Source organism: Caloenas nicobarica, chromosome 34, assembly GCF_036013445.1.
Source record: "Caloenas nicobarica isolate bCalNic1 chromosome 34, bCalNic1.hap1, whole genome shotgun sequence".
NCBI classification, from domain to species: domain Eukaryota; kingdom Metazoa; phylum Chordata; class Aves; order Columbiformes; family Columbidae; genus Caloenas; species Caloenas nicobarica.
In genome coordinates this window covers 173101-199569 of record NC_088278.1, presented here as the reverse complement: position 1 = coordinate 199569, position 26469 = coordinate 173101, and the positions used below count along the sequence as shown (strand labels likewise).

Genomic DNA, 26469 nt, shown 5'->3' with positions numbered 1-26469 from the left:
GGGACGTGGGGGGTCATGGGGGACGTATGGGACATTGGGGACATTGGGGACGTGGGGGGTCGTGGGGGACATTGGGGACATAGGGGACCTTGGGGACATGGGGGACATTGGGGACATGGGCGGTCATGGGGGACATCGGGGATATTGGGGACGTGGGGGACATTGGGGACATGGGGGGAAGTGGGGACATTGGGGACGTGGGGGACGTGGGGGACACTGGGGATGTGGGGGACATTGGGGACATGGGGGACATTGGGGACACTGGGGACATTGGGGACGTGGGGAGTCATGGGGGACGTGGGGGACATTGGGGACACTGGGGGCGTGGGGGACATTGGGGACATTGGGGACGTGGGGGGTCATGGGGGATGTGGGGGACATTGGGGACACTGGGGGCGTGGGGGACATTGGGGACATTGGGGACATAGGGGACCTTGGGGACGTGGGGGACATTGGGGACGTGGGGGGTCATGGGGGACGTGTGGGATATTGGGGACATTGGGGATATTGGGGACATGGGGGACACGGGGGACACTAGGGACACTGGGGACATGGGGGATGTGGGGGACATTGGGGACATTGGGAACGTGGGGGACATTGGGGACATTGGGGATGTGGGGGACATGGGGGACATGGGGGACATTGGGGACACTGGGGACATGCGGGACATTGGGGGCATTGGGGACATGGGGGGTCATGGGGGGAAGTGGGGACATTGGAGATAATGGGGACACGGGGACATTGGGGGTGATGGGGGATAATGGGGACATGGGGACATTGGGGGGACATTGGGGACATTGTGGGGGAAGTGGGGATGTGGGGACATTGGCGCTAATGGGGGAAATGGGGGGACATGGGGACGGGGGGACATGGGGACATCGGGGCCTCGGGGGCCGTTGGTGACGTCGGGGTGTCCCCAGGTGATCATGGTGACCGGCGACCACCCCATCACGGCCAAGGCCATCGCGGCCGCCGTGGGGATCATCTCGGAGGGCAGCGAGACCCCCGAGGAGGTGGCGGCGCGACAGCGCCTCCCGCTGGACAGCGTGGACCCCAGGTGCGGGGGGACCCGGGCGTTCGGGGGGACCCAGGCGTTCGGGGGGACCCAGGAGTCTGGGGGACCCAGGAGTGCGGGGGACCCAGGCGTTCGGGGGGACCCAGGAGTTCGGGAGGGACCCAGGAGTTTGGGGGGACCCAGGCGTTCGGGAGGGACCCAGGAGTCTGGGGGACCCAGGAGTTTGGGGGGACCCAGGCGTTCGGGAGGACCCAGGAGTTCGGGAGGGACCCAGGAGTTTGGGGGACCCAGGAGTGCGGGGGACCCAGGAGTTCGGGGGGGACCCAGGAGTTTGGGGGACCCAGGAGTTCGGGAGGGACCCAGGAGTTTGGGGGGACCCAGGCGTTCGGGAGGGACCCAGGAGTTTGGGGGACCCAGGAGTTCAAGGGACCCAGGAGTTCGGGGGACCCAGGAGTTCGGGGGGACCCAGGCATCCGGGAGGGGACCCAGGTGTCCGGGAGGGACCCAGGAGTTCGGGAGGGGACCCAGGCGTCCGGGAGGGACCCAGGAGTTTTTGGGGACCCAGGCGTCCGGGAGGGACCCAGGCATCCGGGAGGGGACCCGGGCATCCGGGAGGGACCCAGGCGTCCGGGAGGGGACCCAGGAGTTCAGGGGGACCCAGGCGTCCAGGAGGGGACCCAGGAGTTCGGGGGGACCCAGGCATCCGGGAGGGGACCCAGGCGTCCGGGAGGGGACCCAGGAGTTCGGGGGGACCCAGGCGTCCGGGAGGGACCCAGGCGTCCGGGCTGTCCCCGCAGGCTGGCGCGGGCGCGGGTGGTGACGGGGGCCGAACTGGCGGCCATGACGCCGGGGACGCTGGAGGGGCTGCTCCGCGCGCACCCCGAGATGGTGTTCGCCCGGACGTCACCGCAGCAGAAACTCGTCATCGTGGAGAGTTGTCAGCGGCTGGTGGGGACGCGGGGACGCCGGGGACCTGGGGGACGCTGGGGACGTGGGGGGTGGTGGGGGCAATGGGGACGGTGGGGGCAATGGGGGCAATGGGGACATTGGGGGAAATGGGGACATTGGGGGCAATGGGGACATGGGGGCAATGGGGACATTGGGGACATTGGGGACATTGGGGTAATGGGGACATTGGGGGCAATGGGGGCAATGGGGACATTGGGGGCAATGGGGACAATGGGGACATTGGGGGCATTGGGGACCTGGGGGTAATGGGGACATTGGGGACATGGGGACATTGGGGACATGGGGACATTGGGGGCAATGGGGACATGGGGACATTGGGGACATGGGGGTAATGGGGACATTGGGGACATGGGGACATTGGGGACATGGGGACATTGGGGGCAATGGGGGCAATGGGGACATGGGGACATGGGGGACGTCAGGGGTGTTGGGGGCCAATGGGGGCAATGGGGACATTGGGGACACTGGGGACATTGGGGGCAATGGGGGCAATGGGGACATTGCAGGCAATGGGGACATTGGGGACATTGGGGACATTGGGGGCAATGGGGACATGGGGGATATTGGGGGACATGGGGCATTTGGGATAATGGGAATATGGGGATATGGGGACACCGGGGACATTGGGGACATGGGGCCAATGGGGGCAATGGGGACATTGGGGGGACACTGGGGACATGGGGACATAGAGATGCCACCATCATGGGGACGGCCATGGTCCCCTTGTCCCCAAGGTGCCACCATGATGGGGATGGGGATGTCCCCATGTCCCCAAGATGCCATCATAGTGGCGATGGGGATGTCCCCAAGATGCCACCGTGATGGGGATGGGGATGTCCCCATGTCCCCAAGATGCCATCATGGTGGTGATAGGGATGTCCCCAAGATGCCACCACAATGGGGATGGGGATGTCCCCAAGATGCCACCACGATGGGGATGTCCCCAAGATGCCACCATGATAGGGATGGCAATGATGTCCCCATGTCCCCAAGGTGCCATCGTAGTGGTGATGGGGATGTCCCCAAGATGCCACCACAATGGGGATGGGGATGTCCCCAAGATGTCACCACGATGGGGATGGGGATGTCCCCATGTCCCCAAGGTGCCATCATAGTGGCGATGGGGACGTCCCCAAGATGCCACCGTGATGGGGATGGGGATGTCCCCATGTCCCCAAGATGCCATCATGGTGGCGATAGGGATGTCCCCAAGATGCCACCACAATGGGGATGTCCCCAAGATGCCACCATGATGGGGATGGGGATATCCCCATGTCCCCAAGATGCCACCACAATGGGGATGGGGATGTCCCCAAGATGCCACCATGATGGGGATGGGGACGTCCCCAAGACGCCACCACGATGGGGCCGTCCCCATGACGCTTCTGTCCCCCGTGTCCCCAGGGCGCCATCGTGGCCGTGACGGGCGACGGCGTCAACGACTCCCCCGCGCTCAAGAAGGCCGATATCGGGGTGGCCATGGGCATCGCCGGCTCCGACGCCGCCAAGAACGCGGCCGACATGATCCTGCTGGACGACAACTTCGCCTCCATCGTCACCGGCGTGGAGCAGGGTGAGCGCGGGGACACCCCGCGGGGACCTCCCGGACGCCTGGGTCCCCTCCCGGACGCCTGGGTCCCCTCCTGAACTCCTGGGTCCCCTCCGGATGCCTGGGTCCCCTTTTGGATGCCTGGGCCCCCTCCCGGACTCCTGGGTCCCCTCCCGGATGCCTGGGTCCCCTCCCGGACGCCTGGGTCCCATCCTGGACGCCTGGGTCCCCTCCTGGACGCCTGGGTCCCCTCCCGAACTCCTGGGTCCCTCCCGGACGCCTGGGTCCCCTCCCGAACTCCTGGGTCCCTCCCGGACTCCTGAGTCCCATCCCGGATGCCTGGGTCCCCTCCTGGACGCCTGGGTCCCTCCCGGACGCCTGGGTCCCATCCCGGACGCCTGGGTCCCCTCCCGAACTCCTGGGTCCCCTCCCGGACGCCTGGGTTCCCTGCCAGACTCCTGGGTCCCCTCCCGGACACCTGGGTCCCCTCCCGAACTCCTGGGTCCCTCCCGGACTCCTGAGTCCCATCCCGGACGCCTGGGTCCCCTCCTGGACGCCTGGGTCCCTCCCGGACGCCTGGGTCCCATCCCGGACGCCTGGGTCCCCTCCCGGACGCCTGGGTCCTCCCGGATGCCTGGGTCCCCTCCCGGACACCTGGGTCCCCTCCCGAACTCCTGGGTCCCTCCCGAACTCCTGGGTCCCTCCAGGACGCCTGGGTCCCTTCCGAACTCCTGGGTCCCTCCCGAACTCCTGGGTCCCTCCAGGACGCCTGGGTCCCTCCTGAACTCCTGGGTTCCCCTCCAAACTCCCCATGTCCCCCCGTAATGTCCCATTGCCCCCAATGTCCCCAACACCCCCAATATCCCCATGTCCCCCCAATGTCCCTGATGCCCCCAATGTCCCCATATCCCCAATGTCCCCCCATTGCCCCCAATGTCCCCAACACCCCAATATCCCCATGTCCCCCCATTGCCCCCAATGTCCCCACGTCCCCATTGCCCCCAACACCCCAATATCCCCGTTGTCCCCGCAATGTCCCTGATGCCCCCAATGTCCCCTTGTCCCCATATCCCCAATGTCCCCCCATTGCCCCCAATATCCCCAATGTCCCCAACACCCCAATATCCCCAATGTCCCCTTGTCCCCATATCCCCAATGTCCCCAACACCCCAATATCCCCATGTCCCCCCATTGCCCCCAATGTCCCCAATATCCCCAATGTCCCCAACACCCCAATATCCCCAATGTCCCCTTGTCCCCATATCCCCAATGTCCCCAACACCCCAATATCCCCATGTCCCCCCATTGCCCCCAATGTCCCCAATATCCCCAATGTCCCCAACACCCCAATATCCCCATGTCCCCCCATTGCCCCCAATGTCCCCAATGTCCCCAACACCCCAATATCCCCATGTCCCCCCATTGCCCCCAATGTCCCCAACACCCCCAATATCCCCATGTCCCCCCAATGTCCCTGATGCCCCCAATGTCCCCATATCCCCAATGTCCCCAACACCCCAATATCCGCATGTCCCCCCATTGCCCCCAATGTCCCCATATCTCCAATGTCCCCAACACCCCAATATCCCCAATGTCCCCTTGTCCCCATATCCCCAATGTCCCCCCATTGCCCCCAATGTCCCCATATCCCCAATGTCCCCAACACCCCAATATCCCCATGTCCCCCCATTGCCCCCAATGTCCCCATATCCCCAATGTCCCCAACACCCCAATATCCCCATGTCCCCCCATTGCCCCCAATGTCCCCATATCCCCAATGTCCCCAACACCCCAATATCCCCATGTCCCCGCAATGTCCCTGATGCCCCCATGTCCCCCCATTGCCCCCAGTGTCCCCCATGTCCCCATGTCCCCAGCGCCCCTGCTGAGCCCCCAGTGCCCCCATAGGGCGCCTGATCTTCGACAACCTCAAGAAATCCATCGCCTACACGCTGACCAAGAACATCCCCGAGCTCACCCCGTATCTCATCTACATCACGGCCAGCGTCCCGCTGCCCCTGGGCTGCATCACCATCCTCTTCATCGAGCTCTGCACCGACATCGTGAGTCCGGCCCGGACGCCTGGGTCCCCTCCCGGACGCCTGGGTCCCCTCCCGGATGCCTGGGTTCCCCCTAAAACCAGTTCCCGGGCTCCATTGACCAGTTGGTCAAGTGGTTTTGGAGGTTTCTCAATGGGTTTGTTGAGGTTTCTCAATGAGGAGCCAACATTCACCTGAACGCCGGGGTCCCTCCCGGACGCCTGGGTCCCCTCCCGGACTCCTGGGTCCCCTCCTGGACGCCTGGGTCCCCTCCCGGACGCCTGGGTTCCCCCTAAAACCAGTTCCCGGGCTCCATTGACCAGTTGGTCAAGTGGTTTTGGAGGTTTCTCAATGGGTTTGTTGAGGTTCCTCAACCAGGAGGTCGAGTTTATTCATCTTCACCCGAACTCCTGGGTCCCTCCCGGACGCCTGGGTCCCTCCCGGACGCCTGGGTCCCTCACCCGGACGCCTGGGTCCGCAGTTCCCCTCGGTGTCGTTGGCCTATGAGAGAGCGGAGAGCGACATCATGCACCTGAAACCCCGGAACCCTCGACGCGACCGATTGGTCAACGAACCCCTGGCGGCGTATTCCTATTTCCAGATCGGTACGGCCCGGACGCCTGGGTCCCTCCCGAACTCCTGGGTCCCCCCGAACTCCTGGGTCCCCCCCGAACTCCTGGGTCCCTCCCGGACTCCTGGGTCCCTCCCGGACGCCTGGGTCCCTCCCGGACGCCTGGGTCCCCCCGAACTCCTGGGTCCCTCCCGGACGCCTGGGTCCCCCCGAACTCCTGGGTCCCTCCCGGACTCCTGGGTCCCCCCGAACTCCTGGGTCCCTCCCGGACTCCTGGGTCCCTCCCGGACACCTGGGTCCCTCCCGGACTCCTGGGTCCCTCCCGGACTCCTGGGTCCCCCCGAACTCCTGGGTCCCTCCCGAACTCCTGGGTCCCTCCCGAACGCCTGGGTCCCTCCGGGACGCCTGGGTCCCTCCCGGACGCCTGGGTCCCTCCCAGAACTCCTGGGTCCCCCGAACTCCTGGGTCCCTCTCGAACTCCTGGGTCCCTCCTGAACTCCTGGGTCCCTCCCAAACTCCTGGGTCCCCCCCGAACGCCTGGGTCCCTCCCGGACTCCTGGGTCCCTCCTGAACTCCTGGGTCCCTCCCGAACTCCTGGGTCCCCCCCGAACTCCTGGGTCCCTCCTGAACTCCCGGGTCCTTGGGGCACTCCTGGGTCCCTCCTGAACTCCTGGGTCCCCCCGAACTCCTGGGTCCCCCCGAACTCCTGATTCCCTCCCGAACGCCTGGGTCCCTCCCGAACTCCCGGGTCCCCCGAACTCCTGTTCTCCCCCAACCCCAAAACCACCAACTGGGAGCCCCCACAACCTCACCTGAGAAACCCCCCAAATCCCACTGGGAAACTCAAAATTCCCCTGGGAGCCCCAAAAATCCAACTGGGAGCCCCCAAAATCTGAACTGGGAGCCGCGAACCGCCCGTTTCCGCCCCCATCTGCCTCGGTGTAACATCACTTCCGGTCCCCGTAGCGCCTCGGTGCCACCTCTAAACCTCCCCTTCCCTGCCCCCGCCACCCCGAACTTTTGTTCCGCCCCCAACTTTTTGGTTCCGCCCCCGAACTCCTGGGTCCCTCCCGGACGCCTGGGTCCCCGGCTGTTCCATAGGCGCCATGCAGTCGTTCGCGGGGTTCGTGGACTATTTCGTGGCCATGGCCCAGGAGGGCTGGTGGCCGCTGCTCTGCCTGGGGCTGCGCCCGCGATGGGAGGACGAGCACGAGCAGGAGCTGCAGGACAGTTACGGGCAGCAGTGGGTGCGTATGGACCCCATAGGGGCCTATGGAGCCCTAGAGGCACCTACAGATCCCTAGAGAACCCTATAGAGCCCTGGACAACTCTATAGAGCCCTATAGAGCTGCAGGACAGTCAGTCCCTATGGGGTCTATAAGGGTTTGACTGGTGCCTATAGGGTCTATAGGGGCTCTGGTGTTTTCCTGCTCTCTATAGGGTCTATGGGGCTCTGTCAGTCCCCATGGGGTCTATAGGTTCTACTGGGGCTGTAGGGGCTGTGCCGGGGTCTATAGGGCGTCTGTCAACATCTATGGGTCCCTATGGGTGTCTATGGGTCCCTATGGGTGTCTATGGATGTCTATGGGTCCCTATGGGTCTCTATGGGTCCCTATGGGTCCCTATGGGTCACTATGGATGTCTATGGGTCCCTATGGGTCTCTATGGGTCCCTATGGGTGTCTATGGGTCCCTATGGGTGTCTATGGGTCGCTATGGGTGTCTATGGGTGCCTATGGGTCTCTCTGGTCTCTATGGGTCCGTATGGGTCTCTATTGGTCTCTATGGGTGTCTATGGGTCCCTATGGGTCCCTATGGGTCTCTATGGGTCCCTATGGGTCTCTCTGGTCCCTATGGGTCCCTATGGGTCTCTATGGATCTGTATGGGTGTCTATGGGTCCCTGTGGGTCTCTATGGTCCCTATGGGTGTCTGTGGGTCCCTATGGGTGTCTATGGGTCCCTATGGGTCTCTATGGGTCTCTATGGGTCCCTATGGGTCTCTATGGGTCCCTATGGGTCCCTATGGGTCTCTGTGGGTCCCCATGGGTCTCTATGGATCTGTATGGGTGTCTGTGGGTCCCTATGGGTCTGTATGGGTCCATATGGGTCTGTATGGGTGTCTATGGTCCCTATGGGTGTCCGTGGGTCCCTATGGGTCTGTATGGGTCTCTATGGGTCCCTATGGGTCTGTATGGGTCCCTATGGGTCTCTCTGGTCCCTATGGGTCTCTATGGGCCCTATGAGTCCCTATGGGTGTCTATAGGTCCCTATGGGGCTCTATGGGTCTCTGTGGGTCCCTATGGGTCTGTATGAGTGTCTATGGGCTCTATGGGTGTCCGTGGGTCCCTATGGGTCTGTATGGGCCCTATGGGTCTGTATGGGTCCCTATGGGTCCCTATGGGTCTGTATGGGCCCTATGGGTCTGTATGGGTCCCTAATGGTGTCCGTGGGTCCCTATGGGTCTGTATGGGTGTCTGTGGGGTCTGGGGGCCCCGGCAGCCCCCCCAGCTCCCCCTCCGCCCGCAGACGTTCTGGCAGCGGCGGTACCAGCAGTACACGTGCTACACCGTGTTCTTCATCAGCATCGAGATGTGTCAGATCGCAGACGTGCTGATCCGCAAGACCCGCCGCCTCTCGCTGCTGCAGCAGGGGCTCTTCCGGTCGCCTATGGAGCCCATAGGGGGCTACGGGGGGTTACAGGGGCCTATGGGGGCTATAGGGGGCTGTGGAGGCAATGGGGTGTTGCTGGGGGCTATGGGGGCGATGGGGCTCTTCCGGTCGCCTATGGAGCCCATAGGGGGCTATGGGGTCTATGGGGCTCTTCCGGTCGCTTATGGAGCCCATAGGGGGCTATGGGGGCGATGGGGCTCTTCCGGTCGCCTATGGAGCCCATAGGGGGCTATGGGGGCGATGGGGCTCTTCCGGTCGCCTATGGAGCCCATAGGGGGCTATGGGGGGTTACAGGGGCCTATGGGGGCTATAGGGGGCCATAGGGGGCTGTAGAGTCAATGGGGTGTTGCTGGGGGCTATGGGGGCCCTGCTGGGGTCTATGGGGCTCTTCCGGTCACCTATAGGGGCTATAGGGGGCTATGGGGAGCTATAGGGTCTATGGGGTCCACAGGGGGCTTTGGAGTCAATGGGGTGCTGCTGGGGGCTATGGGGGTCCTGCCAATGTCTATGGGGTCTATGGGGCTGTTCCGGTCGCCTATGGATCCCATAGGGGCTTATGGGGGGCTATAGGGGGCTACGGGGTCTATGGGGCTCTTCTGGTCGCCTATAGGGGCTATGGGGGCCTATGGGGTCTATAGAGAGCTATAGGGGGCCGTGGAGTCAATGGGGCGTTGCTGGGGGCTGTGGGGTTTCTCTAGTGCCCATAGGGGCTATAGGGCAGCCATAGGGTGCTATAGGTCCCCATAGGGTGCTATAGGTCCCCATGGGGCACCATAGGAGCCCGGAGGTCCCTACAGGAGCCTATGAGAGGGGCCTATGGGGGCCCATAGGCTGCTCTAGGGGTCTATAGGTGCTCTAGGGGTCTATAGGTGCTATAGGTGCCGTGTCCCCCGCAGGAACCACATCCTGGTCATCGCCATCGTGTTCCAGGTCTCCATCGGCTGCTTCCTCTGCTACTGCCCCGGGATGCCCAACGTCTTCAACTTCATGCCCATCCGGTGCGCCCGGACGCCGGGGTCCCCTCCCGGACTCCTGGGTCCCCTCTCAAACTCCTGGGTCCCTCCCCGAACTCCTGGGTCCCTCCTGAACTCCTGGGTCCCTCCCCGAACTCCTGGGTCCCTCCTGGACGCCTGGTTCCCTTCCCGAACTCCTGGGTCCCTTCCCGAACTCCTGGGTCCCCTCCCGGACGCCTGGGTCCCCTCCCGGACGCCTGGGTCCCTCCCGGACGCCTGGGTCCCCTGACCACATCTCCCCCCAGGTTCCAATGGTGGTTCGTCCCGATGCCCTTTGGGCTCCTCATCCTCATCTACGACGAGATCCGGAAACTGGGAGTGAGGAGACACCCGGGAAGTGAGTGACCCCCCGGACGCCTGGGTCCCCTCCCGGACTCCTGGGTCCCATCCCGGACGCCTGGGTCCCCTCCCGAACTCCTGGGTCCCCTCCCGGACTCCTGGGTCCCCTCTTGAACTCCTGGGTCCCATCCCGGACGCCTGGGTCCCCCCTCACCCCTCTCTTTCACCCCCCAGGTTGGTGGGACCGAGAACTTTACTACTGAGACGGAGGCTGCCCGGACGCCTGGGTCCCTCCCGGACGCCTGGGTCCCTCCCGAACTCCTGGGTCCCCCCTTGAAATTAAATAAATGAACGGGTGCCACAAGACCTCAACTGGGAAACCCCAAAACCAACTGGGAAACACGAAATCCCAACTGGGAGCCCCAAAAATCCAACTGGGAACCCCCAAAAATCTGAACTGGGAGCCTCAAAATCCCCCTGGGAGCCCCGAACCGCCCGTTTCCGCCCCCATTTGCCTCGGTGTAACATCACTTCCGGTCCCCCAGGCGCCTCGGTGCCGCCTCTAAACCTCCCCTCCCTGCCCCCGCGACCCCGAACTTTGGTTCCGGGGAGAACTTTCGTTCTTTCCCGAACTCCTGGGTCCCCCCCAACCCCCCCCCCAAATAAAGAGCCCCGGGAGCGGTTTGATGAACGGCGAAACTCGTTATAATTAATGAACGAGGCGGGAACGGGGGCCGGGCGGGGGAGGGGCGGCGGCGCCCCTCGCATGCGGGGGGGGGAGGGGCGGCGGGTCAGGCCAGAGCCAGAACTGGGGGGAGGGGACACGGGGGTCACCAACATGACCCCGTGTCCCCCCAATGTCCCCACGTCCCCCCATGTTGACCCCAATGTCCCCATGTCCCCCCATAGTCCCCACATCCCCCCATTGTCCCCAATGTCCCCATGTCCCCATTATTCCAAATGTCCCCATGTCCCCCCATTGTCCCCAATGTCCCCACGTCCCCCCAATGTCCCCATGTCCCCCCAGTGTCCCCATTATCCCCAATGTCCCCATGTCCCCCATTATTCCAAATGTCCCCATGTCCCCCCATTGTCCCCATGTCCCCCCATTATCCCCAATGTCCCCATGTCCCCCCATATCCCCAATGTCCCTCTGTTCCCATTATCCTCATTGTCCCCATGCCCCCCCATTGTCCCCAATGTCCCCATGTCCCCTATTGTCCCCCCACTGTCTCCAATGTCCCCATGTCCCCCCATTGTCCCCTATGTCCCCATGTCCCCTCACCGCTCAGCGCCTCCTGGGCGAAATACTTGACGTCCACGTCCTGATCCTGCGTCAGCTTCTCCAGCACCGGCTTCACCTCCGTCTGCAGCGTCCTGGGGACGTGGAGGACACGTTGGGGACATCGGGGGACAATGGGGACATCGGGGATATCGGGGACATTGGGATATGACTTGGGGTCACTGAGCGGGCTTTAGGACCCTGGGGGTCACTGGGGGCGGCTTTAGGACCCTGGGGGTCACCGGGGCGGCTTTAGGACACTGGGGGTGACTGGGGGCGGCTTTAGGACCCTGGGGGTCACCGGGGCGGCTTTAGGACCCTGGGGGTCACTGAGCGGGCTTTAGGACCCTGGGGGTCACTGGGGGCGGCTTTAGGACCCTGGGGGTCACCGGGGGGGCTTTAGGACCCTGGGGGTCACTGAGCGGGCTCTAGGACCCTGGGGGTCACTGGTGACAGCTTTAGGACCCTGGGGGTCACTGGGGGCGGCTTTAGGACCCTGGGGGTCACCGGGGACGGCTTTAGGACCCTGGGGGTCACTGGTGACAGCTTTAGGACCCTGGGGGTCACTGGGGACGGCTTTAGGACCCTGGGGGTCACTGAGCGGGCTCTAGGACCCTGGGGGTCACCGGGGCGGCTTTAGGACCCTGGGGGTCACTGGGGGCGGCTTTAGGACCCTGGGGGTCACCGGGGGGGCTTTAGGACCCTGGGGGTCACTGGGGGCGGCTTTAGGACCCTGGGGGTCACCAGGGGTCACTGGGAGGGTTTGTACTGGTCCATACTGGACTGTACTGGACCATACTGGTTTGTACGGGTTTATACTGGTGTGTACTGGTGTCTCACCCCTGGTTGATCAGGAGCCCGATGCACTGCAGGGATTTGGGTGCACTGGGAGCCCAGTCTATGGCACGTATCCCAGTCTATCCTGGTCTGTACTGGTCTATACTGGTCCATACTGATCTGTACTGGTCTGTACTGGTCTATACTGGTCTGTACTGGTGTCTCACCCCTGGCCCAGCACGGGCCCGATGCGGTGCAGGGATTTGGGTGCACTGGGAGCCCAGTCTATGGCACGTATCCCAGTCTATCCTGGTCTGTACTGGTCTGTACTGGTCTATACTGGTCCGTACTGGTCTGTACTGGTCTATACTGGTCTGTACTGGTGTGTACTGGTGTCTCACCCCTGGCCCAGCACGGGCCCGATGCGCTGCAGGGATTTGGGTGCACTGGGAGCCCAGTCTATGGCATGTATCCCAGTCTATCCTGGTCTGTACTGGTCTGTACTGGTCAGTACTGGTTTATACTGGTTTATACTGGTGTGTACTGGCATCTCACCCCTGGTCCAGCACGGGCCCGATGCGCTGCAGGGATTTGGCCACGTTGAAGCGCACGTTGGCCACGGCGTCGCCCGCCATGCGCAGCGCGGTCGGGAGCAGCTGCTGCCGCGTCACCTCCTGCCCAACCACCTCCGACAGCACCTGCGGACCCAGGAGTGCTCAGGGACCCAGGAGTGCCCCAGGGACCCAGGAGTGCCCCGGGACCCAGGAGTGCTCAGGGACACAGGAGTGCCCCAGGGACCCAGGAGTGCTCGGGGACCCAGGAGTGCCCCAGGGACCCAGGAGTGCTCAGGGACACAGGAGTGCCCCAGGGACCCAGGAGTGCCCCGGGACCCAGGAGTGCTCAGGGACCCAGGAGTGCTCAGGGGACACAGGAGTGCCCCAGGGACCCAGGAGTGCCCCGGGGACACAGGAGTGCCCCAGCGACACAGGAGTGCTCAGGGACCCAGGAATGCTCAGGGACACAGGAGTGCCCCAGGGACCCAGGAGTGCTGAGGGACACAGGAGTGCTGAGGGACACAGGAGTGCCCAGGGACCCAGGAGTACCCCAGGGACACAGGAGTGCTCAGGGACCCAGGAGTGCCCCGGGGACACAGGAGTGCTCAGGGACCCAGGAGTGCTCAGGGACCCAGGAGTGCCCCGGGACCCAGGAGTGCCCCAGGGACCCAGGAATGCCCCAGGCACCCAGGAGTTTGGGAGGGGACCCAGGAGTTCGGGAGGGACCCAGGAGTTCGGGAGGGACCCAGGCGTTCGGGAGGGACCCAGGAGTACCCCATGGACCCAGGAATTCAGGAGGGACCCAGGCATCCGGGGGGGGGACCCAGGCGTTTGGAGAGGCGGACCCAGGAGTTTGGGAGGGGACCCAGGAGTACCCCAGGCACCCCAAGAGTTTGGGAGGGGACCCAGGAGTTCGGGAGGGGACCCAGGCGTCCGGGAGGGGACCCCGGCGTCCGGCTCACGTTGATGCAGAACAGGGTGGTCATGCGGTGCAGGTAGTTGGGGTCTGGGTTTTGGGAGGGGACCCAGGAATGCCCCAGGCACCCAGGAGTTTGGGAGGGGACCCAGGAATGCCCCAGGCACCCCAAGAGTTTGGGAGGGGACCCAGTTGTTCGGGAGGGACCCAGGAGTTCGGGAGGGACCCAGGAGTACCCCATGGACCCAGGAATTCAGGAGGGACCCAGGCATCCGGGGGGGGGACCCAGGCGTTTGGAGAGGCGGACCCAGGAGTTTGGGAGGGGACCCAGGAGTACCCCAGGCACCCAGGAGTTCGGGAGGGGACCCAGGCGTCCGGGAGGGGACCCCGGCGTCCGGCTCACGTTGATGCAGAACAGGGTGGTCATGCGGTGCAGGTAGTTGGGGTCTCCGGCCATCGCCAGCACCTTGGGCACGATGGTTCCCTGCGCCCAGTCCTGCCCGAACCGCTCCACCAGTTTGCGCAGGTTACTGGTGGCGGCCTCGCGGATGGCGTAAACTGGGAGGGGACGCGCCAGTCAGACCGGTGCGGCCCCAACCCGGGGAGCAGGGACCCCCCGGAGCTCCCAGTAACTCCCAGTAGCCCCCAGTAAAGCCCCAGAGCTCCCAGTAAAGCCCCGGAGCTCCCAGTAACTCCCAGTAGCCCCCAGTAAAGCCCCGGAGCTCCCAGGAACTCCCCCTGACTCCCAGTAACTCCTCGAGCTCCCAGTAACTCCCAGTAACCCCTCACTAGGAAACCAGTAACTCCCAGTAACCCCTCACTAGGAAACCAGTAACTCCCAGTAACCCCTCACTAGGAAACCAGTAACCCCCAGTAAACCCCTCACTAGGAAACCAGTAACTCCCAGTAACCCCCTCACCAGGAAACCAGTAACTCCCAGTAACCCCCAGTAACTCCCAGTAAACCCCTCACTAGCAAACCAGTAACTCCCAGTAACCCCCTCTGGCTCCCAGTAAAGCCCCAGAGACCCCAGTAACCCCCCACCAGGTGACCAGTATCTCCCAGTAACACTCCCCAACCCAGAAGGGGACCCAGGCATCCGGGAGGGACCCAGGCGTTCGGGGGGGACCCAGGAGTTTGGGAGGGACCCAGGAGTTCGGGAGGGACCCAGGAGTTCAGGAGGGGACCCAGGCGTCCGGGAAAGGGATTATAGGGGAGGACCCAGGAGTTCGGGGGGGACCCAGGAGTTCGGGGCCAGGGGGACCCAGGAGTTCGGGAGGGACCCAGGCGTCCGGGAGGGACCCAGGCGTTCGGGGGGGACCCAGGAGTCCGGGGCGGGGGGACCCAGGAGTTCGGGAGGGACCCAGGAGTTCAGGAGGGGACCCAGGCATCCGGGAACGGGATTATAGGGGAGGACCCAGGAGTCCGGGGGTGGACCCAGGAGTTCGGGAGGGACCCAGGAGTTCGGGAGGGACCCAGGCGTCCGGGAGGGACCCAGGCGTCCGGGCTCACCGTGATCCACCAGCCAGGCCATACAGAGCGAGTTCAGTTTCTCATCGAAAAACTCCACACCCTGGGCAGGGGGAGGGAAACCAGTATAAACCAGTATGAACCAGTATCCCACCAGTATGGACCAGTAACCGCCCAAGAGGGAGCAGTGGCCCCTCCCAGTCCTTCGCAGTTCATCCCAGTACGGGATCGTGCTCCCAGTTGATCCCAGTATATCCCAATTCCTTTCCAGTTTATCCCAGTCTCTCCCAGTGCCCCCATAACAGCCCATACTGCCCTTCCCAGTCCCTCCCAGTTTAACCCAGTCTCTCCCAGTGCCTTCCCAGTGCCCCCATAGCTCCCCATACTGCCTTCCCAGTTTATCCCAGTGCCTCCCAGTTCATCCCAGTGGCTCCCAGTCCCTCCCAGTGCCCCTATCGCAGCTTCTATTGCCTTCCCAGTGCCTTCCGAGTTTATCCCAGTGCCTCCCAGTTCATCCCAGTGCCTCCCAGTGCCCCTATTGCAGCTTCTACTGCCCTCCCAGTGGCTTCCCAGTTTATCCCAGTGCCTCCCAGTTCATCCCAGTGCCTCCCACTCCCTCCCAGTGCCCCTATTGCAGCTTCTACTGCCCTCCCAGTGCCTCCCAGTTTATCCCAGTGCCTCCCAGTTCATCCCAGTGCCTCCCACTCCCTCCCAGTGCCCCTATTGCAGCTTCTACTGCCCTCCCAGTGCCCTCCCAGTTTATCCCAGTGCCTCCCAGTTTATCCCAGTGCCTCCCAGTTCATCCCAGTGCCTCCCACTCCCTCCCAGTGCCCCTATTGCAGCTTCTACTGCCCTCCCAGTGCCCTCCCAGTTTATCCCAGTCCCTCCCAGTGCCCCATAGAAGCCCATAATGACTTCCCAGTTTATCCCAGTGCCTCCCAGTTCATCCCAGTTCCTCCCAGTCTCTCCCAGTGCCCCTATCGCAGCTTCTACTGCCCTCCCAGTTTATCCCGGTGCCTCCCAGTCCCTCCCAGTCTCTCCCAGTGCCCCCATAACAACCCGTATCGGTCTCCCAGTGCCTCCCAGTCTGTCCCAGTGCCTCCCAGTCTCACCAGTTGCCCGGCCAGCAGCGGCATGTACTCGATGATGGCCAAGCGCACGCGCCACTTGGCGTCCTCGGCCAGTTCCACGATGGCCGGGAGCAACGACTGCGAGAGCTGCCGGATCCCGATCACCTCGTTCACGCAGTCCAGGTTGGAGATGATGTTCAGACGGACCTCGGGACACTGCGGACAGACGGACGCCGTGGGGACGCTGCGGGGGCTGCTGGGGGGCGCTGGGGGGGATACTGGGGGGAAAGTGGGGATACGGGGGGGAAACTGGGGGGAGAAACTGGGGAGGGATACTGGGGATACTGGGAGGGAAACTGGGGAGAAACTGGGGATACTGGGGGGGAAACTGGGGGGGGGTACTGGGGATACTGGGGGGGGGAAACTGGGGATACTGGGGGAGAAACTGGGGGAGGAAACTGGGGGGGATACTGGGGATACTGGGGGGGAAACTAGGGATACTGGGAGGGAAACTGGGGAGAAACTGGGGATACTGGGGGGGAAACTGGGGGGGGATGCTGGGGATACTGGGGGGGAAACTGGGGAGAAACTGGGGATACTGGGGGGGAAACTGGGGAGAAACGGGATGAAACTGGGGATATTGGGGGGGGAAACTGGGGATACTGGGGGAGAAACTGGGGGAGGAAACTGGGGGGGATACTGGGGATACTGGAGGGGAAACTAGGGAAACTGGGGATGAAACTGGGGATACTGGGAGGGAAACTGGGGGGGATGCTGGGGATACTGGGGGGGAAACTGGGGAGAAACTGGGGATACTGGGGGGGAAACTGGGGATGAAACTGGGGATACTGGGGGAGAAACTGGGAATACTGGGAGGGAAACTGGGGGGAAACTGGGGGAGAAACTGGGAGGGGATACTGGGGGAGGAAACTGGGGAGAAACGGGGGGATACTGGGGGAGAGACTGGGGATGAAACTGGGGATACTGGGGGGAAACTGGGGGTACTGGGGATGAAACTGGTGGGGAAACTGGGGATGATACTGGGGATACTGGAAATGATACCGGGGGTTAAACTGGGGATGAAACTGGGGATGAAATTGGGGATACTGGGGGGGAACTGGGAGGGAAGGGTCTGGGTTGGAACGGATGTTCAGCCGCCCATTCATGGCGGTTCCGGTTCCCACGGGGCCCATTCATGGGGGTTCCGGTTCCCACGGGGCCCATTCATGACGGTTCCAGTTCCCACGGGGCCCATTCATGGGGGTTCCAGTTCCCACGGGGCCCATTCATGGGGGTTCCGGTTCCCACGGGGCCCATTCATGAGGGTTCCGGTTCCCACGGGGCCCATTCATGGGGGCCCCCTATGGGCTGGCCACCCCGTGTCCCACAGGAACGTCCAAACTGTCCCCAAATGTCCCTAAACCACCCACAAACTGTCCCCAAACGCCCCCAAAGTGTCCCCAAGCGTCCAGGTGTCCCCAAACATCCCTAAATGTCCCCAAACCGATCCTAAAACGTCCCCAAAATCTCCCCAAATATCTCCGAAGTGCCCCCAAACTGGTCCTAAAATGTCCCCAAAGTGTCCCCAAATGTCACCAGAGTCTCCCCAGTGTCCCCAAATGGTCTCCAAGTGTCCCCAAAGTGTCCTCAAAGTGTCCCCAGGGTGCCCTGGAGCCCCCTCAAAGGGTCCCCAAATGTCCCTAAACTGCCCTTAAATGCCCCCAAAGTGTCTCTGAATGTCCCTAAACTGTCCCCAGAGTGTCCCCAGCGCGTCCCCAGGGTGTCCCCACCTCGTCCTTGAGCTGTGCGAGGAACAAGGGCAGCAGATGCTCCACCGTGTTGTCCTTGCCCAGGATTGGGGACAGTCCCATGATGACCGAGGCCAGAGCGGACTTGACGTGTTGGTTGGCGTCAGAAACCAGTTCCTGGGGACAGGGGACATTGGGGACATTGGTGGACATGCGGGGACAGGGGGACATTGGGTGACAGGGGGATATGAGAACATGGGGACAGGGGGACAGGGGGATAGAGGGACGTGGGGACAGAGGAAGGTGGGGACATTGGGACATGGGGACATGGGGAGAGGAGAATATGAGGATATGGGGACAGAGGGACATGGGGACAGGGGGACATTGGGGGATACGGGGGGACATGGGGACAGGGGAACATTGGGATGGGGGACAGGGCAATATGGGGACAGGGGGACATTGAGGACAGGGGGACATGGGGGGACAGGGGGATATGAGGACATGGGGACAGGGGGACAGGGGGATAGGGGGACATGAGGACAGGGGGACGTGGGGACAGGGGGACGTGGGGACATGGGGAGAGAAGAATATGAGGATATGGGGACAGAGGGACATGGGGACAGGGGGACATTGGGGGATACGGGGGGACATGGGCACAGGGGAACATTGGGATGGGGGACAGGGCAATATGGGGACAGGGGGACATTGAGGGACAGGAGGACATTGGGGGACACGAGGGACATTGGGACATTGTGGGGACATGAGGGATATGGGGACAGGGGAAGATATGGGGACAAGGGGACACAGAGGGGACATTGGGGATCATTGGGACATGAGGAAATGGGGCAACATGAGGACATTGGGACAGACATGGGGACATGGGGGGACATTGGGGACAATGGGGGACATTGGAGGGATATGTGGGGACATGGGAACATAGGAACAGGGGGACATTGGGACATGGGGAACATTGGGGGGACAATAGAGGGGTCAGGATGTCCCGTCCCCTCCCCACCACGTCCCAAATGTCCCCACCATGTCGCCAATGTCCCCACCATGTCCCCAGTGTCCCCACCTTGATGCAGGGCAGGATCTGGCCCATGATCACGGCCTCGCGACAGTCGGGTGACAAATTCTCGCAGAACTCTGGGGACAAAGTGACACCGGGTTGGGGACGATGGCCCTTGGGGACACCAGGGTGGCCCTTGGGGACACGCTGAGCTTTGTCCCCAACCCCAGAGCCCCAGTTTTGGGGCCCAAACTGAGCGGATTCGGCCCCAAAATCTGGTGGTTTAGTGATGTCGGGAGGTGACGGGGACATGGGGAGGGACCCAGGCATCTGGGAGGGACCCAGGAGTGCCCCAAGGGACCCAGGAGTTCAGAGGGGGACCCAGGCGCCTGAGGAGGAGCCAGGAGTTCGGGGGGGACCCAGGTGTCCGGGGGAGGACCCAGGAGTTCGGGAGGGACCCAGGAGTCCAGGAGGGACCCAGGCATCCAGGGGCGGACCCAGGAGTTCGGGAGGGGACCCAGGCGTCCGGGAGGGGACCCAGGCGTCCTGCGCTGACCTTTGACCTTGTGCGAGGCGGCCGCCCGCACCTCAGCCTCGCAATCCTTCATCAGGCTCTGGAAAGCGCCCACCAGGTCGGATTTGGTGATTTCGGGGCCCACGGCGCGTTGGAGCTGCGGGAGCAATGGTCAAAGGGACCCAGGAGTTCGGGGGGACCCAGGAATTCGGGGGCAGAACCAAAAAGTTGGGGGCGGAACCAAAGTTCGCGGTCGCGGGGGCAGAGGGGGGGAGGTTTAGAGGTGACACCGAGGCGCCTGGGGGACCGGAAGTGATGTTACACCGAGGCAAACGGGCGGTTCGGGGCTCCCAGGGGGATTTTGAGGCTCCCAGTTCAGATTTTTGGGGTTCCCAGTTGGATTTTTGGGGCTCCCAGGGGGATTTGGAGGATTCTTAGTTGGGATTTTGGGGGCGCCTTGGAGCTGCGGGGTCAAAGGTCATGGGGGGGGGGGTCCCCAAAGTGTCCCCAAGGGTCACCCGGGGTCACCCCTGTAAAAAACCCCGGGAAAATCCCACTAAAACGGCCCGAAATGGCCCCAAAAATACCCCAAGTGGCTCCGCAACCCGCCCCATAGCGGCTCTTAATGTCCCCAAGTGTCCCCAAATTGTCCCCCAATGTCTCTAAAATGTCCCCAAACAGTCTCTAAACGTCCCCAAAGTGCCTCTGATTGTCCCCAAATATCCCCAATTCTCCCTAAATTGTCCCCAAAAAACCCCAAACGTCCCCAACGTGCCGCCTAAAGGCCCTGAGTGTCCCCAAATGTCCTTTAATGTCCCCAAATGTCCGTAAACTGTCTCCAAATGGCCTCTAATGTCCCCAAATGTCCCAAATGTGTGCCCAAGGTGGCTGGAAAATGTCCCCAAATGCCCTTTAATGTCCCCAAAGTGTCTCCAAGTGGCCCAAATGTCCTTAAGTGTCCCTAAAATGTCCCCAAACTGCCCCAACCCCCCCAAAAGTGTCCCCCAATATCCCCAAATGTCCCAAAGTGCCCCAAACATCTCTAGTGCCCCAAATATTCTCAAAGTGGCCTCCAGATTGTCCCCAAAGTGCCCCAAACCCTCTTCAAGCTGTCCCCAAAGTGCCTGGAAAATGTCCCCAAATGTCCCCAAATATCCCTAAGCGTCTCCAAACTGGTCCCAAAATGCCCCAAACTTCCCCCAAAATGTCCCCCGGTGTCCCCAAATGCCCTTTAATGCCCCAAATGTGCCCCCCAGATGTCCCCAAGCCCTCCCCTAATGTCCCAATGCAGCCACCAATGTCCCCACGCTGTCCCCTAAGTGTCTCCAAACACCCAGAAAGTGCCCAAATTGGCCCCCAAATGTCCCCAAAAGTGTCCCCGCAGTGTCCCCTGCGTTGTCCCCGCTGTCCCCACCTCGGTGAACTTGTCGGCCACCATGTAGCGCACTCTCCAGGACTTGTCCTCGGCCGCCTGGCGCAGCGTGGGCATCACCAGCGGCTCCAGCTCCTCCTGCGGCAGCAGCTGCGCGATGCTCACACACGCCTCCACTGCCAGGAGGCGCACCGAGTCCTGCGGGGGACCCAGGAGTTCGGGGGGGGGAACCCAGGAGTTCGGGGGGGGACCCAGGAGTTCGGGGAGGCGGGACCAAAAAGTTGGGGGCAGAACCAAAAATTCGGGGGCGGAACCAAAGTTCGGGGTCGCGGGGGCAGGGAGGGGAGGTTTAGAGGTGGCACCGAGGCGCCTGTGGGGACCGGAAGTGATGTTACACCGAGGCAAATGGGGGCGGTTCGGGGCTCCCAGGGGGATTTTGAGGCTCCCAGTTCAGATTTTGGGGGTTCCCAGTTGGATTTTTGGGGCTCCCAGTTGCTTTTTGGGGCTCCCGATTGATTTTTGGGGCTCCCAGGGGGACTTTTGGGGCTCCCAGGGGGATTTTTGGGGGTTTCTTAGTTGGGGTTTTGGGGGCTCCCAGTTGGTTTTTTTTGGGGTTGGGGGAGGACAGGAGTTCAGGGGAGACCCAGGAGTTCTGGGGGGGACCCAGGCGTTCGGGAGGGACCCAGGTGTCTGGGAGGGGACCCAGGAGTTCGGGAGGGGACCCAGGAGTTCGGGAGGGGACCCGGGCATCCAAGTGATAGGGGTGGAAGCCAGGACTTTGTGGGGAACCCAGGAATTCAGGGGGGGACCCAGGAATCCGGGAGGGACCCAGGAGTTCGGGAGGGGACCCAGGCGTTCGGGAGGGGACCCAGGAATCCAGGAGGGACCCAGGAGTTCAGGAGGGGACCCAGGAGTTCGGGAGGGGACCCAGGAGTTCGGGAGGGGACTCAGGAGTTCAGGAGGGGACCCAGGAGTTCGGGAGGGGACCCAGGAGTTCGGGAGGGGACCCAGGCGTCCGGGCCCCGCCCACCTGCTCGTCGGCCGCCAGGCTGCTGAACATGGGGATGATCTCGCTCTTGACGTGCTCCAGCTCCAGCACTTTGGCGAACTCGCCCAGTTTGGAGGCGGCCGCGCGGCGAACCATGGGGGTGTCATCGGAGCAGAGGTTGCGGAAGTACCTGGGGACACGGGGGACACCGTGGGGACACTTTGGGGACACCCCGGGGGTGGGACATGGAGCCCAAGATGGGCCATGGGGATCAACGGGGGCACCAGGAGCAGCTTGAGGGACATCAAGGGTGGGTTGGGGACATCAGGGAGGGGTTGGGGACCAGGAACAGCTTGGGGACATTGTGAGATCCTTGGGGACACTCTGGGGACACCGTGGGGTCACCACAACCACCCCATGAACCAATGAGAAGAGCACGAACCCAATGGGAAGACACTGAGATCAACCCAACCCAACCCAACGTGGCTGTAGGGCCACCAGGATTGACTTGGGGACATCAAGGTTGACATGGGGACAATGTGGACACCTTGGGGACACTGTGGTTGACTTGGGGACACTCCACGGGGTCACCACGACCATCCCACGGACCAATGAGAAGACCAAGAACCCAACGGGAAGACCCTGTGGTCAATCCAACCCAACCGAATCGCTGACTTGAGGCCACCAACGTTGACTTGGGGACACTGTGGTTGGCTTGGGGACACTACGAACTTCCCATACGGTCACCACAACCACCTCATTACCCAACGAGAAGACCAAGAACTCAATAGGAAGACCCTGAGACCAACCCAACCCAACTCAACGTTGGCTTGAGGCTACCAATGTTGACTTGGGGACATCAGAGAGAGCTTGGGGACAATGCGGACATTCCATACGGTCACCACAACCACTTAAGGACCCAATGAAACACCCAAGAACCCAACGGGAAGACCCTGCAGTCAACCCAACTCAACCCAACTCAACGGGAAGACCCTGAGATCAACCCAACCCAACCCAAAGTTGCTGTAGGGCCACCAGGGTTGACTCGGGGCCACCAAGGAGGACTCGGGGCCACCGGGGACGTCACTCACTGTCGCAGCTCGGCCTTGACGGGGCTGGAGACGCGGGGGTAGCAGACGCTGAAGAGCCCGCAGGCCGAGGTGCGCGACGTGAACCAATCGCCACCGGCCAGGCGCTTCACCAGGGGGACAAAGTGGCCTTCCAGGTCGGGGGGCGAGTGCTCGTGGGACACGGCGCGCAGAGACTCCACCGCCTTGTCCCGCACCACCGTCTCCTCCACCGTGGCCAGGCTCTCCAGGGGGGGCTGCGGGGAGGGGACAACGGGGTCACACGGGGCACCAAATGTCACCAAAATCCAGTAAACTCAACCCAAGAGCCAACCAACCCAAGCCAACGTCAAGCCCATGTCCCGCTGTGGAAGGAAAGATCGTTCTAGATCATCTCAGTGACGTTCTGAAGAGCCCAGTGTCCCCCCAAATGGTCATGGGGGTCACCCCAAAAGGGGGACACCCCCCAGTGAGGTCACACGTGTCACCAAATGTCACCAAGATCCACCAAACCCAACCCAAGGTCCAACCAACCCAACCCAATGTCAACCCAACGTCCCACCATGAACCCAAATGTCACCTCAGTGATGTTCTGAAAACCCCAGTGACCCCTTAAATGGTCATGGGGGTCACCCCAACAAGGCGACACCCCCAAGAAGGTCACACGTGTCCCCAAATGTCCCCAAGATCCACCCAACCCAACCCAACGTCAACCAACCCAACGTCCCCCATGAAGACCCCGATGTCTCTTCGAGGGCCTCCCAGTGCCCCCCCAGTGCTCCCAGTGCCCCCCCGCCCCCCCTCCCAGTCCTCCCAGTCCCCCCCCAGTACCAGCAAACAGTGGACGAACTCGGGTCCCCCGACCAGCGCCGTGAAGGTCCCCAGTTGCTCGGCCAGCGCCAGCAGCACCTCGTCCTCATCGTAGATGGTGTCTGGGCCAACAGGGGGACACCCAGGTCACCCCCCCAAGCCCCGCCCACCTCCCCTAAACCCCGCCCACCCCTTTAAACCCCGCCCACAAAACCCCATCAAAGCGGATGGATCCAAAAAGGGGGGTGGGGGGGGTGTTGGTTTGAGGGGGCGGGGTTGGGATTGGGGGTGTGGCCTTTGAACTTGACCCCGCCCACCCGACCCAGGGGAGACACCCCCCCCCACCGCCACCCGGAGGATTTGGGGCCCTCCCATTGGCTACCGGTGAGGAAGGGGAGGAGCTCGCTGCGCGTGCGCTCGACGCCCAGGGCCAGCGCGATGGTCGAGAGCTTCTTGATGCTGTTGAGGCGGAGCTGTGGGGCGGGGGGGGGGGGCGGAAATGGGTCAGGAATTGGGCCCCCGGGGGCAATAAATACACCCCTGGGGGGTAGAAATCACAGCTGGAGGGGAAATAAACCACATCTGGGGGGGAATAAACCACACATGGGGGAATAAACCACACGTTGAGGTGAATAAACCACATCGCGGGGGGAATAAATGACCTCTGGTGGGGAATAAAGGCCCTTCGGGGGGAATAAACCACATCGGGGGGGGGAATAAATGACCCCTGGAGGGGAATAAAGGCCCTTCGGGGGGAATAAACCACATCTGGGGGGGAATAAACCACATCTGGGGGGGAATAAACCACACGTGGGGGGGAATAAATGACCCCTGGAGGGGAATAAAGGCCCTTCGGGGGGAATAAAGCACATCTGGGGGGGAATAAACCACATCTGGGGGGGAATAAACCACATCGGGGGCGATTAAATCAGATCTGGGGGGGAATAAACCACCCCCTGGGGGGATAAACCGCACATTGGGGGGGAATAAACCACACCTGGGGGGGGATAAACCACATTGCGGGGGGATAAACCACCCCCTGGGGGGATAAACCACATGCTGGGGGGAATAAACCACATGGGGGGGGAAATAACCAACGCCTGGGGGGGAATAAAGACCCTACGGGGCAAATAAAGACCCTATGGGGGTAAATAAGGAGCCTATGGGGGCAAATAACCAACCCCCTGGGGCAAATAAAGACCTTATGGGATAAATAAAGACCCTATGGGGGCAAATAAGGACCCTATGGGGCAAATAAAGACCCGATGGAGGCAAATAAAGACCCTCCTGGGGCAAATAAAGACCCTACAAGGGTAAAACAAGACCCTATGGGGCAAATAAAGACCTTATGGGATAAATAAAGACCCTACGGGGGCAAATAACCAACCCCCTGGGGCAAATAACCAACCCCCTGGGGCAAATAAAGACCCTACGGGGGCAAAAACCCGCCCCCCTCCCGCCTCAGCCAATCAGGAGCCTCGTCTCACGGCGCCGCAGCGCCGCCGCAGCAGAGAGGAGCCTCCCCATTGGCTGCGCGCACCCGCCGCCCCGCCCACGCCGCCCGCCGGCCAATGGCGGCCGCCGCCGGCTCGTCCTCCCGCTCCGATTGGTCGGCGGCGGGAGAGACGCGCGGCCCCGCCGGCAGGGGGCGCCGCGGGGACCCAGGGCTGGAGGGGGGGGGGGGGAATCCCCCCTCAGCGCGTCCTGACCAATCGGGAGCCCCCACACAGAAAAACGCAGGGCCCGCCAGCCAATCAGCTCGCGGCTCTCATCCCACCCCCCCCCACCCCCCCCACCACCGCCGTGAGGGAAGCGGGATGAGGAAGCCCCGCTCTGGAATTATGTAACGCCGCTCCCCATTGGCCCGCGGGCGGGGGGGTCAGGCTGGCGCAGCCAATCGCGGCGCGCGTTTCATGGCGCCATTAAAGGGAGGGCCGGGCGAGGGCGGCGGCGCCCGGAGGGTCCAGCCCGGGCCCCGGGGGGAGCGGGAGCGAGTGCCCGCCCGCCGCTACCTGCACGTCCTCGTTGCGCAGCTCGTCGATGAGCACGGCGATGGGATAAAGCGAATCGTCGCCGTCCGCCGCCGCCATCTTGCCCGCCCGGTGCCACCGCCCCGGCCCCGAGCGCTGATTGGCCGGCGCCGCCGCAGAGCCCGCCCCTTCCCGCTCGCCATTGGTCGGCAGGGCTGGAAGCCCCGCCCTCCCCGGCGGACGCTCGGCCCCGCCCCCTCGCCGGCTCCTGATTGGACGGCGCGGTTGAGTGACGGGTTGGAGGGGCGGGGCGGGGCGTTGCCCGGCAACGAGGCCGGAAGTGGGAGAAATGGGGAGAAACCGGGAGAAATTGGGACAAACTGGGAGAAACTGGGAGAAATTGGGAGAAACTGGGACAAACTGGGGACCAAATGGGACCCCCCTGGGGGCCAAACTGGGACCCGCTGGGGTCAAACTGGGACAAACTGGGACAAACTGGGACGAACTGGGGGAAACTGGGGCCCAAATGGGACCCACTGGGGTTAAACTGGGGCCAAACTGGGACCCGCTGGGACAAACTGGGACAAACTGGGACCTCCTGGGGGTCAAACTGGGACAAACTGGACCAAACTGGGTCAAACTGGGACAAACTGGGGCCAAACTGGGACAAACTGGGGGTCAAACTGGGACAAACTGGGACGAACTGGGAGAAACTGGGAGAAACTGGGACCCTCTGGGGCCCAAACTGGGACCCACTGGGGTCAAACTGGGACCTCCTGGGGGTCAAACTGGGACAAACTGGGACCCTCTGGGTCCCA

General features: G+C 62.8%; 2 protein-coding genes across 4 annotated transcripts in view; one reads left to right on the top strand and one right to left on the bottom strand.

The window, feature by feature from the left end:
* The window catches only part of ATP4A (ATPase H+/K+ transporting subunit alpha), a 29068-nt gene extending 18265 nt beyond the window's left edge, over nucleotides 1-10803 (top strand). For all 3 annotated transcript variants that reach the window (XM_065654700.1, XM_065654701.1, XM_065654699.1), the window contains exons 14-23: nucleotides 921-1057; nucleotides 1813-1963; nucleotides 3389-3557; nucleotides 5442-5596; nucleotides 6054-6177; nucleotides 7245-7390; nucleotides 8669-8802; nucleotides 9709-9810; nucleotides 10071-10162; nucleotides 10339-10803. In XM_065654700.1, the coding sequence (XP_065510772.1) occupies nucleotides 921-1057; nucleotides 1813-1963; nucleotides 3389-3557; nucleotides 5442-5596; nucleotides 6054-6177; nucleotides 7245-7390; nucleotides 8669-8802; nucleotides 9709-9810; nucleotides 10071-10162; nucleotides 10339-10367 (1239 nt within the window). In that variant the 3' untranslated portion in view covers nucleotides 10368-10803. The remainder of the gene's footprint in view (nucleotides 1-920; nucleotides 1058-1812; nucleotides 1964-3388; nucleotides 3558-5441; nucleotides 5597-6053; nucleotides 6178-7244; nucleotides 7391-8668; nucleotides 8803-9708; nucleotides 9811-10070; nucleotides 10163-10338) is intronic.
* Nucleotides 10787-25811, bottom strand: PPP2R1A (protein phosphatase 2 scaffold subunit Aalpha). Its single transcript, XM_065654702.1, has 15 exons — nucleotides 25694-25811; nucleotides 24064-24154; nucleotides 23703-23803; nucleotides 22896-23128; nucleotides 21847-21994; nucleotides 20859-21014; nucleotides 19487-19601; nucleotides 18997-19067; nucleotides 17964-18098; nucleotides 16216-16389; nucleotides 15146-15206; nucleotides 14037-14191; nucleotides 12719-12861; nucleotides 11390-11481; nucleotides 10787-10912 (listed from the first exon to the last, which is right to left on the bottom strand). The coding sequence occupies exons 1-15, from the start codon at nucleotides 25769-25771 to the stop codon at nucleotides 10896-10898; spliced, it is 1770 nt and encodes a 589-aa protein (XP_065510774.1). The 5' UTR covers nucleotides 25772-25811; the 3' UTR covers nucleotides 10787-10895.
* Nucleotides 25812-26469: the final 658 nt, after the last annotated feature.

Excerpts from the sequence above, each read along its gene's own strand:
- PPP2R1A (XM_065654702.1), bottom strand. The coding sequence starts at position 25,771 with ATGGCGGCGGCGGACGGCGACGATTCGCTTTATCCCATCGCCGTGCTC. Across the intron at positions 23,804-24,063 it reads GCTCCTCCCCTTCCTCACCG|ACACCATCTACGATGAGGAC; the intron begins GTAGCCAATGGG and ends CTGTTGGCCCAG. Across the intron at positions 18,099-18,996 it reads AGATCCTGCCCTGCATCAAG|GAACTGGTTTCTGACGCCAA; the intron begins GTGGGGACACTG and ends CCCTGTCCCCAG.